This window comes from Phalacrocorax aristotelis, chromosome 8, assembly GCF_949628215.1.
Source record: "Phalacrocorax aristotelis chromosome 8, bGulAri2.1, whole genome shotgun sequence".
Classification (NCBI taxonomy): domain Eukaryota; kingdom Metazoa; phylum Chordata; class Aves; order Suliformes; family Phalacrocoracidae; genus Phalacrocorax; species Phalacrocorax aristotelis.
In genome coordinates, this window is record NC_134283.1 from 23,672,439 (window position 1) to 23,686,137 (window position 13,699).

The following is a 13,699-nucleotide window of genomic DNA, read 5'->3' on the forward strand; positions in this document are numbered from 1 at the left end:
AATCCATACAGTTTTGGGGAATCTCTGAGAGGTTACAGCGAACAAGCAATCCCCAAACCTGCTGCACCCAGCACCTCACATTCCTATCCCATGTAGCTGTGAGTTTTTGCCTACTCTCATAAGAATCAGTGGTAAAAATGATTCTGGCTTTACTGGAGCCAGATTAAATTTGGTTTCTATGACTTGATTTTTGCACAGCTTCCCAAAGGGACATTGGAAGCGACATACTTACAGTAGTTCCTCAATGTGCTTGCAATAGGCAAGAGCTTCCATCAGCTGTTCCCCTCCAGCAGGACTAGGACTGTTCCCTGAAAGGCTAAAATAAGCACAAATGACTCTCAGTGACTCAACAAGAACCACAGTGTATCAGCTTAAGATATTTCACTGTTTGCCTGCCACGATGGGAGACTTGGGGCTGCAACGATGGCCTACATGGGTGTGGTGTGTCCAGAGACACAGGTCTCTGGAAAATGGCCTGGAGATTTGTAGTGTGTTTTTGTCAAGTACTGAGTCACTTCTACCCCTGCATGTACTGGGGGAAGGAGCAATCTTCCCTCTCCCAGGGAATTTCCTTTTCTTTTTCGAGTAATTTCCAGGTTTTTAATTTCAAAAAATTACAAGGCATACCTCAGAGCTGAGTCTAACAAACAGCTTGGATGCTCTAATTTCTGCTCCCTTGGAGGAGGGACAGTTTGAATCCTTGTCTCTGAAAAAGACCCTTGTCCAGAGACTGTGTCCTTACTTTGACACGTTCTCAATTTCACCTCTACTTCCACTAGAAGAAAGCAGCGCAGCAACACAACACTGGGAAACCTACATAGCCTGAGGAAAGCTGCTGCTTGCATCTGACTTGTACGATTTCCCACAGCTTGCAGATTTACTTTCCAGGACACTCCCAAGCTAGAGATCTTTTCATTCAAACAGCTAGTCAAGGCTGGCAAATGCCCACCGCTGTCTCCAGGGGTGACTGCACGAGGACATGGGTGTAACTTTAAGTCTCAGAGAGTCTCTGCACTGGCAGAAAAAGTTGTTGCCAGTCCCAGCTATACATAGGGAGGGCAGGAGAGGGAACACCTTCCATTGGTTCAGTAGATTTTGTATCAGGTCTTCAACCTGACATTGAAAATACTGGAAGGAGGTGGATAATTGTATAAGTGAAGGTGGCACAGGGCTTCCCACACAGGCTTCCCCACCAACTGTGGCCATAACCGAAATTGCTGCAAACAAAACAAAGGGACTCACTTGATTCTCTTCAGGTTTTGCATTTCCAGCAGGACAGCAGCCAGATTTATCAGGCCTGCATCTCCAATCTCATTGTGGCTTAAACTTTAAAGAAGAGAAGAAAGGCTGTGTTGCAAAGGAAAACGCTAAGTGTCAGGCAAAGCATGAGAACTTATTTAATGCCTCTCATCTGCTGGATGACACCTCTGACCTTGGCAGCAGAATCAGAGAGCTGCTTGTCTCAACTATGTCATGAAAGACTAATAGCTGATAATAAGGCATTAAAAAAATTGCAAAGAGCAATCAAAATTGCTGGATATTGTTAATGGGTGGGAAATTACTTCAGCGAGAATACCAAGACATGCAACAGCTGGTTGTTATTTCCCCAACTACTACAGAGTTACAGAGCTAGACAGAGGGACAGAAAAGCAGAGCAAGCCTGAGGTTGGTCTAGATTCAGATCTTTTCAGAGCAGAGAAATGCTGGGTCCAAGGCTCTCCCAGGAGAGAATGGGGCCTCTGGCTCTGTTCTGGATCCCAGGGATTCCAGAAAAGATTTAAGTCCAGAGGCTATTTAATCCATTTTCTATGTGACTGCAGCAGAGTAGACCAAACTCTCCTCTTCTGAACATCAAGCTCTGATTTCCTCTAGCCTCACTTCATACTTGAGCATTTTCCAACCTCCCTGCTTTGTTACTTCATGTATAAGCACACCTGGGTCTCTCCACATGTTGGTACTAGCGGTCACCTCTCTGCTGATGAAAGACTGCAAAAAGGGAGAAACTTACTTGATTTCCTCTATGTAGTGCATATTCCTCAAGGCTTCTGCAAGTCTGGAGCAGCCATCATTACCAATACTGTTATGGTTCAAGCTGGAAACAACATCCCCAGGAATATGGACATTAAGCTAGTGTTATTCAGTATCACAAGCTGGGCTAGAGGCAAGCTGCAGTCACATACTTACATAAGCTTTTTCAGAAATCGCATTTCACAAAGTCCCAGCACAAGCACAGGAATGACAGCACTGCTGAGTTTCATGTGGCCCAGGCTAAAAGATGAAATAACACAAGAACAACTAACTACCTGTGGGCAGTCATGTGAGCACTCCAAGCAGAGAAGAGCAGAACAAAGGTGCAAGAGAAGTGGGAGCATATTCTAGTCCCTGTGGATAGTTTGAAATTTTGTTCTCTAATACAATTCTCCTGGGTGTCTTTGGATCCTAATAAAATACCAAGAGAATTCCAAATCTCTGGAGCAAGAACCCAGTCCCTCATAGAGCAAGGTGCTACTGTGACCATAAGATGGTAAAGCTCTCACAACAGCCACACATATGGTCAAGTGGCACTTCATAACAGAAGGATGCCTTACATGTAGGTGCCTGGAAAAGCCATCTCTGTGCAGGCCACCAGATCATCCTCCAGGAGTGAAATGCTGGCTCTGGTATTGCTGCACGGGAAACACTGCCTCCCAACTGGGACATGATCCATGCAAAAAACATCTACCAAAACACTTTTATTTCTCCACTGGACGTTCCCTGCCACAGACTACTGATCTCTGTCCCTCTTACTCATTGTTCATTGCAAATAAAAAGGAATTGTTGCTTCTTCCCTATCTGAAGTCCTCCAGCATTCAGGAAAACTACACCTGTCCACGGTACAGGCAGAATCAAGGCTGCAGTTTAACTAAAGCTTCTAGAAAGACCTGGGAGGCTCTGGACAGCCTGGTAACAACACACTCACTTGAGCTCTTCGATGGCCTGGCAATTCTGCAAGCCCGTGATCAAGTAATCAATTCCAGATGGCATAATACTGCTACAGGTCAGCCTGCAAAACAGCAAGGATTGAATAAGAATGTCAGGTCTGAGCACACTGAAAAAGAGGAGTTTACTTCACTGACAGACAAGCTGCCCCATCCCAAACGCCAGCCACTATAGACATCAGGGACCAGTAAGTTTGGAGAGATTTCCACACCTCCCGTGTACAGGACTATGAGGACTAGATAGTTCAGAGATGTTCACATGATGTACATATACCAAACAGCACAGTCTCTGCCTGGGCCGACCAAGCCCCACAATTTCACTGGGCAGAGATGCCCTTTACAAGCTTACAGTTCTTCACAGGCAGTTGAAGAGGGCTGTCAAAAGGAGTGAATGTTATTCATACCAGAAAAAGCTCTTTTACACAGTCAGCTGGTAAATGCTTACCTGCAATGCAAAAAACAGCCAAGATCTCAGTCTCAAATTGCTTCCACTTCAAAAAAGGGGAAGAGGAAAAAACTTCAAGACATGCACTTCATGTCCCTATAACCACCTTTAGCATGAACTCCAGAGAGCTGTTGAGTTTGCAACCTAGGCACAGCTCCGGAGAGATCACAGAGCTCATGGCCATATTCCAGACAAAGAGCATTTCAGAGAGGACCAGGGTGAGGCACAGGGTTGAGCAAATGATAAAGATGGGGAAAAGATCACAGCTGGGGACATACCCAAACTTCTTCAGCTCTGAAAGAGGTAGCAAAATCCTGACCAGCATTTCTGCTTCATCATCATGGAGCTCAACATGACACCATCTGCAAGAACAGAAAAACAGGTCTGGACTATGTCCCTGATGGTGAAAGGTCTGTACCAAGCCTGCAGCTAAAGTACACCAGTGCTGGGACATTGAAGAACTGTCATGACATTGACACTTGGCAAAGTCCCATGGGAGCTCCCAGTCACAATAAGAGTACAGGTTATCTGGGCACAGGGGAGAGATTTAGATGCCTTGAAAGGATACCCCAGGAAGCCACTAGGTCTATGGGTCTTTTCTATTTTCCATCCAAATGCTCTAAGTAGGTGACATAGAGGACAGGGACTGGGACCTTGCACTGGCCTCTCCCCTGCCCTGCTGTGTGCTCTTCTGCACACACAAAGACAAGCTACTCCCTTCCCAAGACAATCCTCTACAGTGCCTGGCAACTCACCTCAATTCCTGAAGCTGAGCATATTTTTCACAAACCCTTTGGTAGAAGCAAGCATGCTTGACTTCTGGCAGATTCAGTCTGCAGGATATAAACACGCAATGCAACTATCAGTGATGATGAGCAGACACCCACTGCAGTGTCTGGTGCCCCTTAGGGCCAGGCTTAGATCAGAGCTTTGCAAGTGCCCTCCCTGGGCTTTCTTGCTATGTCCCATCTACACCACAGTCCAGTGCAGAGAAACACAGACCTTCCCCAACTGCACAATAAGACAGCTGCCGCCTTCTTCAGCTACACAAAAGGAAAAAGACACTAACATTGTTCTCTCCCTACACATTCATGCAGACCCCAGCATGTCTTAAGTGTCTCCTGAGTGTTCCTGGTCCTGTGAAAAAGGTAGGTAGATTTTTCTATCTCATGCAGGTCCAGTACGGGCCTGAAAGGGGGTGGCCTGAAAGACACATGAACGTGAATAAGGTTCCTTCTGCACATGTGGCACAGAGGCACTCTGAGACTGAACCCATGGAGACCAGAGCCTCAGACACTCTGAAGATATTTTTCATACATGGCAAGTTTCAGAACAAGCAGAAAATAATGACAAATAGTCACTTTCTTACCTGCTAACAACTGATTCCACCTTCTCCAGGCAGTGTGGGAACTTTACACCTAACTGGAAGCGCGTTTTATCTTTACATATCCTGGAATGATAGAGATTAGAGAACATAATAAGCCTGTGAACTCTTGAGGGACAGCAAATGCTATTTTCCAGAAGAAAAATCAGGAGGACTGGATGGGACAGGACTATGCTGGTGCATGAATGCTGACCACCCATCTCTGAAGAGATTTGCATCATTTAAACTAGTTCCAAAGCCAGCCTAATATGGGCACTTTTTCTCCCAAGGGAGACCAGGAACATGGTCTGCTTTCTACTAAAACTAAACCTTCTAAAGGTGTTCAATCACAAACCTTCTAAGCACTTCTACCTGCCAGACATTTGGGCCAAACTTGCTTCACGTTGGCTAATGGCTTACAAATGCTTTGGAGACAGAGAATAAAGAACAGAAGAGCAAGTTAAAGTGCTGACTTCAATCCCATTTCCATAAAAGTAACAGGCTAAAATAAAATATCTACAAAATACTAGAACTTGAAGTGCTACTTACATGACCTCAGTAATGTTTCCATAGGCCTGGACAGCCAGCTCAAGAAGGTTCATTATACTTTCTTTACGTACCCATGGCTCTTCTATGCTGCAGAGAAGAATATAGGCAGCTCTGCTTTATTCACATGCACAGATCCATCTCTGCCTCTGTAAGCTGAGTGCTCAGCACTCTAATATACATGGAAAGGCTGCTTTGCTCATCAGAGTAATGTCTACGTAGGAAACAGGATGCAAACTGGGAACAAAGAAGCAGCCCAGTGTCCCTGCAGAGGCGGACACAAACATCAACTTCCTTTCTGCCTGCCTACGACTGACGGCAATGAAAGGGAGCTCAGCCCTTGCGCTTTAATGCAACACATTTTGGGAGAAATGAAGAATTTGTTACCCAGGTGAACCATGGGGTGCTCTGGCAAGACCTAGTTAAGGACACAGGAGGAATGTGTGCACCAGAATTAGCAACCTTCTTTGTAAGGCAGGTAGAGCTGTACAGAGACAGCACAGGTCATGGCCCCAGCTTTATTTCATGCTTAGTAAGAATCAAGGACATAAAGCCGAAATACCAGTAACTTAGAGTCACTTGTGGGAATTTCTCAGGCCAATGTTACCTATCTTTGGAAGGGGCACAGTTCCTTTTTGGTTTTGATTAAAGGAGATCGTGGATGACCGGCCTCAGATCAGTATCTAAAACAGCACTGTGACACAGTACCTGATTTTCAGAGGACGCAGATTTTTCCTCAGTGAATGCAAAAGTCTCTCTGCAGCCTGGACTGTCATGTTGTTATTTGAGGATCTAGAACCAAAGGTCACTGTAATGAACAGCTTACAAACAAGCCCAGCCAAATGGGTCCAAACAGCCATTAACTCACATGTACTCTGTCAGACCAGTGCACTTTTCCAGGAGCGAGTACAACTTTTCCAAGTGTTCTGGCTGAAAGTTGCACTCTGCAAGTCTGAAAGGACACAAAAGAGAACAGTCTTAGTTCCTCACAAACAGTTCAGGCTTTCTGATGCAGAGATCTCAGGCATCACAACCTTTCCCCACAGAGACAGAGGATTGCACCAAAACCTTAAATGCCTTACAGGGCTTCCAAAACAGGTTGTGGCAACACTTCAAAAGCACCTGTTGAGATGTTCTGACACAGCATACATGTATGCTAATGGTGCAGCTTTTTGTAGCGCCCTGTCCTACGACAGGAACTGTAGGGACACCTACAGGGTCCTAGGTGAGGAACAGTCAGTGGCGAAGCAGTGAGAGAAAGGGATGTAGGATTCTCTGTGATCTGAGAAAGCCCTGATCAGAAGGTGTATCAAAGAAAATGTATCATCTGTTAGTGTAAAATATCACCATGCCAGGAGCTAGGGGCTACAAGAGGTTTTGTCTACCTTGTCCCTAGAAAAAGGACACCACCTTTGTCAAAGAAATCACAAAAAAAATATCTGTACTGTTACCTCAAAATCTTTCTTGGGTCATCTCTGCTTGTCAACTTGATGATTAAAGTTGCTTTGGAGCACAAACTGCACAAAGAAGACGTGTGTGTAAGATTTGGAGGGAAAATGACTGTTTTTCCCAGTGGTCAGAATTTAACAATATATCGAACTGCAGAAAGCAACACAGTGCAGCAGTGACAGAGATACCTGGCCCAGCTCACCTCTCTGTACAATAAACCAGCCCAGGGAAATGCTTCAATAAGGTTTCACTAATGCTAAACTGGCATAAGGCAGCACTGGTGGCTGGAGAAACAACCTGATCTGCCCTGCTTTTGTCTGCCTCCTCCTGTCCCTGCACTGTCTGCCAAGCTCTGGGGAAAGCTAAAACAGGTGACTGATTTGCTTTAAAATAGCCCAGCCAAAAGATTCAGCACCCACAGTTGACTGCAGGAATGCACGGAAGTGACCCTGGTTAAATTTGTTTCATGACAAACCGACTGGTCTAAGTGAACGTAAACACTGATAAGGGCAGATCTGCAGCACAGCCTTGTGACTTGAATCCATGAGAAAAAACAGTTCATGCCAGTGCAACAAGTCCAGAAGCCATGGGCTATTTTTGCCAGAGAGGAAAGGAGATAAAGATGCAAAGCCAAATAAAGAACATTAGAAATTGCTTTCAACAGACTCACTCTAGAATTTCAACATACTGAAGTGATTTAGGAACCATATCTTTAGAGAGCAAATGCTGACTTGTGCCATGAAGTGGTTCATTTACAGATACATACATGACAACAACTAATACAGCTGAATACCTGTGTATTTACAGACAAAATTACTTGGCCCTGTGGAATAACAGTTCTGCTAGCTTCCTCCTTGGCAGCTAGGTTTAGCTAATAGAAAGGACATAAACAAAAGCTTTGCACGCACTTACACATAAAGATAGTTGAAAACATGGCTCTTGTCTTTATTACCTGAAGATCACAAACTTTCAATAATTAAGAGGAAAACATACAGGGAAGAATCAGAAATTAGTGAGGAGAAACACAAACCTGACTTGAACTTCAGTAGTATTTCCAGACGTGGCAAAGGCATTTATGAGATGCAGAACTCCATCCTGAGAAATACTATTATGGCTGAGACTGCACAGAAGAGAAGGAAGGTTTTTCAGGTGTTAAGAGTCAGGGTTGTCCCCAGGCTCCTAAGCCAGAGGCAAAATTCAAGTTGGCATCAAAGGCAGAGCAGTTTGTGGGGTGCCGGGCCCCTTCAGCTGTGCTAAATGCACCAAACCCCTCCAAGACACAGCACTGATGACTTGGGTGACACAGCAAGTACAACTTGCCTCTTGCACTACAGAGGCAGCCGACTGCCAGAGCAGTTGCTTCCCCACCAGAAAGGGAAGGGGAGAGGCTGGTGTAGGGCACAGCTAAGGTCACAGCATCTATGTGCCTTGAGTTATTCAAAGAGGACATCATATGCAGAAAAGTGATAAAACTGAAACCTGGGGCACTGGACCAACTTCTGTCACACTGCCCCACTCCGGGCCTTGTTGCCTCCTGCTGACACTTATAGAAAGACTTTTACTTACTTCACAGGGTTTGGATCAGACCCTGAGTTACCCTGGCCTGGAGGTCTTGAGCTGTGCTCAGGCTCACTCAGACCTTACCTTACCTTACCTGCTGAGGCAGGAGTGGGCAAGAAGCATGACAACCAGCTTCAGGAGGGATCATGTGAACACCTTTCTGCTAGGGCACCTCACATTCACAGTATGTTTTCTTACTTGAGGTTACAGGAAATGGGCACTCGATGCAAGTGGTCCAAGAGGCACCTCAGGCCTTCATCTCCCAGCTGATTCCTGGAGAAACTGAAAGGCAGAAGAACAAGGTGGCCAACCAAAACTCAGCCTTTTAAGCAGCATTGCTCCTCTGAGAAGCTTTGAAGGAAAAAGCCAAACTTCCTGGACTTAAATCCCAGCTCAGCCATTAAAGGCCTGTCTAAAACAAACCGCTGCCCTACAAAACTACCTCATGCGTAAGCTCCAGAGCAAGCTCAAATGAAAAGCTCTGAACAAAAGCTCAGAGCAGAGCTCAGATGAAGGAACAAATGCCTCAAAACAGTCACAGAGTAAAAATGCCAAGTAATTTGTCCCACCAGCTCAAGCCCACTTAAAATATATATATATAAAGGACCTGTATGATTACTAATAAATTTTGTTTCTAAATAGTCTGAATGAGCACATATACACATGCAGACAGGCTGGGAAACCCCAGGCAATGCTGAACCATGTCAACCCAGCTGTCCCGCAGTGACTCCTGTTCAAGGTCATGGTAACAACCCAAGCTCCACTTACTCTACTTCTGCCAGCCACCCACGCTGCTCCAGGACTCTGCAGAGCTCATCTATCTGCCCTTGACCAATGGCACAGTCTGTCAGCCTGTGTATGAGACAGCAAGAGAGTCAAAGCATGGCCGGCAACCAGGCTGAGGAGGGAGAGCTTCATTTTTACACCAGTCTTCACAACGTCTTCACTGAGATGAATGCCCTCAGCTGTGCCAGTGTCTGATACTTCTCATAACACCTCCCTGAGGTTAGTAACAACAAACCCCACGTTATAAGTGGGAAACAGATCTTTTCAAATTTTTTGCCATCTCCTTGGTGCCTAACTGGAGACATGCTTACAGTCTTCTTGTGCTGGTTTTTGCTGGGATGGAGTTAATTTGCTTCATAGTAGCTAGTACAGGGCTGTTTGGATTTGTCCTAAAAATGGTGTTGACAATACAGAGATGTTTTTGTTATTGCTGAGCAGTGCTTACACAGTGTCAAGGCCTTTTCTGCTTCTCACCCCACCCCATCGCTGAGTGGTCTGGGGGTGCACAAGGAGCTGGGAGGGGACACAGCCAGGACAGCTGACCCAAACTGACCAATGGGATATCCCACACCACATGATGCCATGCTCAGCATATAAAGCTAGGGGAAGAAAGAAAGGGGGCACATTTGGAGTTACAGCATTTTGTCTTCCCAAGTCACCATTAGGCCTGATGGAGCTTTGCTTTCCTGGAGATGGATCAACAGCTGCCTGCTGTTGGGAAGTGGTGAATTAATTTTTTGTTTTGCTTTGCTTGTGCATGCAGCTTTTGCTTTACCTATTAAACTGCCTTTATCTCAACCCACGAGTTTTCTCACTTTTACTCTTCCAATTCTCTCCCCCATCCCACTGCAGGGGGAGTGAGCGAGTGGCTGTGTGGGGCTTAGTTGCTGACTGGTGCTAAACCATAACATGTCTTTACAGGGGCACCCAGCAACCATCATTCCCAAAGAAGTCGCAGACATGTATCACAAACACATCACACTGATGCTCATGTGGAGATTATCACCCAGAATTTGAGGCAGACATGTGGAAATGCAGTGGTTAGGGCCCAATTCAGTTGCTTGTCCAGCAGAATTTGGTGCCACTCAAGATGATCATGAGTGGCCGCTCAAGAAAGGCACAGGCCTCTGCTATCCCAATGCACCTCAAATGGTACTGAGTTCCACTTAGGCAGCTGAACTGAGCCCCAAAGCCTGAGCTACTAGCCCAAGCTCCTTGACTACCAGCCCATGAGTGTTTCTTATAAGAGAAGATTTGGCCTCTTGCGCTAGCGTTTCAAACTGAATCAAAACAAGTGAATTACAACTAAGTGTTGTATATCAGTACCTGCAAGATGTCTTTTGGCTTCGCGTGCTTGCTCCTAAATGCAAAAAAGCATTTTCACTTGACCTGAAGCAAACACAAAGGACAGTCCTTCAGCAATGCTCTTCAAAGATTGCAAGCTTCATAGTCCCTCTAAAGCTGAGCTGCTGGGCTCCAAACAGTCTGAGTGTCTTACCGGACTTCTACTATTCTGAGCCGCTCACAGAGATTGATGGAGTTGATGAGCAAGACAGTACAACGTGGGGAAAATGCGTTGTTCCTAATACTGAAAAAGAGGGGAAAGAACAATGAAATCAGCTCCCAAGAAGAAAGGTTCTGATACCCATGGCCCAATTTTCCCATTGTTTATGGGGCTAGATCTGCCCCATTTAACTCAAGATCAGTGAGTAAGGATCTAAAGTTTCAAGCACTGAGACTCAGCATTCCTTTAACTAAAGAAGAGCCTCCAGTAGTCTCCTTCAACTAAAAAGGTAGTACAGACCAAGGGTTTACACTGAACAACTCTTCAGGGCTTCTGGACTAGAGATACCCCAGACTGGAAGCAACCTCCTGAGGGAGCAATTTCAGTCTCTTGAGACACTGAAGCTCCTCCATGCTACAACAACTTGCAAAAGATGGCCAAGCTCCTTCTGGGCTTTTTGTCCACATGGTGGGCAACATCCTGAGATACATTGTGGTATTAACACTTTCCAAACCAATGTTTCATGGAAGCAATCAAAGCAGGGACCCCAAACATTACCTCAGTAGTGTCAGATGACAGAAGTATGGCAGGAAGCTCAGTAATCTCTCAATGCTCTGGTCATTCAATGAATTTCCAGACAGACTGTAAAACATGGAAGGAAACAAATTCGAAGAGAAACTGGGAAAATCTGTAAGTATTTCTATAAAATTTACATGGACATGCACACATGTGCATGGGGGTGTTATGGGCAAGTTCTGAAAAAGGACATGTGCAGAAATGCCCTGAAAGTTGGGTGAAATTTAGTCCTTAGAGGCTGATCCCCATAAGTGTTTCTCTATAGCCTATAGCCAATTAACATTCCAGTTTCAAGTTTCTTACTTTTCCATTAATGTAAGTTATAAAATTATGCTACTGACATATTTCCTGCATGCAATAGGAGTATCATGTTATATTTTTATTTATCATTGCTTCATTTCTGTTCTGAGCAGTATTCTTCTAAGTTTCTTGGTGCCCAGCTCCTGTCTGGAGTGAACAGCACATCACGAGTTTGGTTTACGGCTTAGGGGGCCAGGTGCTCTTGCTCTGGCCATACTGCAAGCCAGGGTCTTGAGGGGTAGATGAAAATACTTGTGTACAGCCATATGATTGAGGAAGACTACGAGAACACATACATGTTCTGGGGCATTTACACACAGACATGGTAGACTTATAAGAAGCCAAACTCTGAAGCAGACTGGGCAGTCGAAGGTGTGGGTTTATATAAGCATCTGGTTGAAGTTTTGCAGGTGTTTCTAGGAGGCTGTGGTGAGAGGAGAGCCAATTTACACCAGCTGCTAACCTGAACACCGACTCTATCTGCAGGGTGAGAACACAAACAGATAAGGTTGCTGAGTGCACAACACTTACTCAATTTCTGTCAGCTGGAGACATTGAGTCAATAACTGGCACAGCCTGGTCACATCCTCAGGACCCACTCTGCAGTCCCTGAGACTGAAGCAAACAAAGCACTCAGGAGTTAAACATTTCCCATGACCATGGTATGGCAATTCTTCCTTCATATCCCGGAGCCTCACATCTTAGGACGAGACCCATAGCAATCCTCTCGCTTCCATGACATATATTTTGCTACCCACAATCTAGGACTAAGAAGTCAAAACCTGTGACAACCAGAGATTTTCACCAGCTCTGAGTCTATTCAAGAGAGCCAGTCCACCAAAATACCACCTTACTTTGGGTGTTAGAACCACATCATTGGTGCTTAAATTGTCTCAGGAGACTGGGCAGCATCTTTCCCTGCTCAGCACTGTCTCAGCTTTCCCACAGCAAGGCTGGGAATGGTGCCTCCTATCTCCTTCTCCAAGAAGGAAATCACAGTAACCTTCCTGTGCGACAAACTGGCAGGTGTCCATGAGACAAATGTAGTAGCCAGCCAGATCTGCATCTCATTATTTACAGGTAGACGCTTCCCCTGCAGGAAAGCAAAACAGTCCTGACGAGCCCAGCCAAGCAAAAGACGCACTATTTATTTTCATGTATATGCCTGTAGCAGTGGACATCCCAAGTCTATCCCAAGAGGGTGTACTGTTCACCCAGTCACCTCTGCCATATCACTGTGTCCCTCCAGTGACCAAAAGCACAAATACCTGTTGGCCTGGGGTGATGCCAGCTAGCCAAACTCTTTAAGGCTTTGCCAAATTACACCAGCCAAGACCTTCTTCTCTCTTGTAACCAAGTGTTACTTTGGGGACTATCCTCCCTGATCCATTTCAGCAGGGGAGAGAATGGAAGAGGGATATATTAGGGATGGACCTTTCCGGAGGTGCCCCACATGGAATCAGTCATTATGGGATACAAGCAGAGGAAAGAAACACCTGATTTCCAAGAGAGCTGAGTCTGCCTCCAAAGGCAGGCAGGGCACAGGACAGCTCCCTGAGGACACAGAGCTGAAGGGGGACAGGTGTTTTCCACACATTATGCTACAGATAAAAGACCCCCACAGCCATCCCTCCCTACACTCCCGGGTGACAAAAGGAAGCTGGGGCTGCCATACCGAAAGCATTGTCCTTTTGCTACATGCTTGGGAAATGCCAGGCAACTGCTTCGCCATCTGCTGGTACTTCTGACCCTGGGGAAAGAACAATTTACCCCATAAATTGTGCTGATGTTATTGCCCCCGTGTAGCCGACTCCCCATGCCACAGCTGGGGAAGAGGGTGAGGTGGTGAAGTGGCCTCATGCTCCAGTCTGCCTTTTCTCACCACCTGCCAGAATCAGGTTCACTTTATCCCCAGATGAAAAAGGGCCTTATCATCCTTCTTCCAGCCTCCAGAGAGTTCTGCATCCACTCAGCACTTTGAGCATTTACTCTGCCCTAGCCCAGGAGGCAGATGACTGCAGCCTGGATCAGCAGTAGGATACTGCCGTCTGCTCCATACCCTCAAGCTGCTGCCAATCAGTCACTCAAGAAACAGCTCACCCTGCTTCCACCACCCTGACTGGAGTTTGCAGCCAAATGGCTCTTTCATTGGCACACCTCAGGGACTCATACATCCCCATCTATATAAAATC

General features: G+C 45.8%; 1 protein-coding gene across 5 annotated transcripts in view; it reads right to left on the reverse strand.

The window, feature by feature from the left end:
- The window catches only part of NLRC5 (NLR family CARD domain containing 5), a 54,298-nt gene that overhangs the window by 10,277 nt on the left and 30,322 nt on the right, over nt 1–13,699 (reverse strand). For 3 of the 5 annotated variants that reach the window (XM_075101953.1, XM_075101954.1, XM_075101955.1), the window contains 20 exons: nt 13,183–13,257; nt 12,039–12,122; nt 11,190–11,273; nt 10,626–10,715; nt 10,454–10,516; nt 9,110–9,193; nt 8,540–8,623; nt 7,812–7,901; nt 6,784–6,849; nt 6,201–6,284; nt 6,041–6,124; nt 5,336–5,422; nt 4,793–4,873; nt 4,179–4,256; nt 3,702–3,785; nt 2,960–3,043; nt 2,185–2,268; nt 2,009–2,092; nt 1,243–1,326; nt 233–316 (listed from right to left, as the gene is read on the reverse strand). In XM_075101953.1, the coding sequence (XP_074958054.1) occupies nt 233–316; nt 1,243–1,326; nt 2,009–2,092; nt 2,185–2,268; nt 2,960–3,043; nt 3,702–3,785; nt 4,179–4,256; nt 4,793–4,873; nt 5,336–5,422; nt 6,041–6,124; nt 6,201–6,284; nt 6,784–6,849; nt 7,812–7,901; nt 8,540–8,623; nt 9,110–9,193; nt 10,454–10,516; nt 10,626–10,715; nt 11,190–11,273; nt 12,039–12,122; nt 13,183–13,257 (1,638 nt within the window). Of the gene's footprint in view, nt 1–232; nt 317–1,242; nt 1,348–2,008; nt 2,093–2,184; nt 2,269–2,959; nt 3,044–3,701; nt 3,786–4,178; nt 4,257–4,356; nt 4,612–4,792; nt 4,874–5,335; nt 5,423–6,040; nt 6,125–6,200; nt 6,285–6,783; nt 6,850–7,811; nt 7,902–8,539; nt 8,624–9,109; nt 9,194–10,453; nt 10,517–10,625; nt 10,716–11,189; nt 11,274–12,038; nt 12,123–13,182; nt 13,258–13,699 lie in introns of those variants that run through there. The other 2 variants (XR_012662072.1, XM_075101956.1) reach the window with 2 other exon arrangements.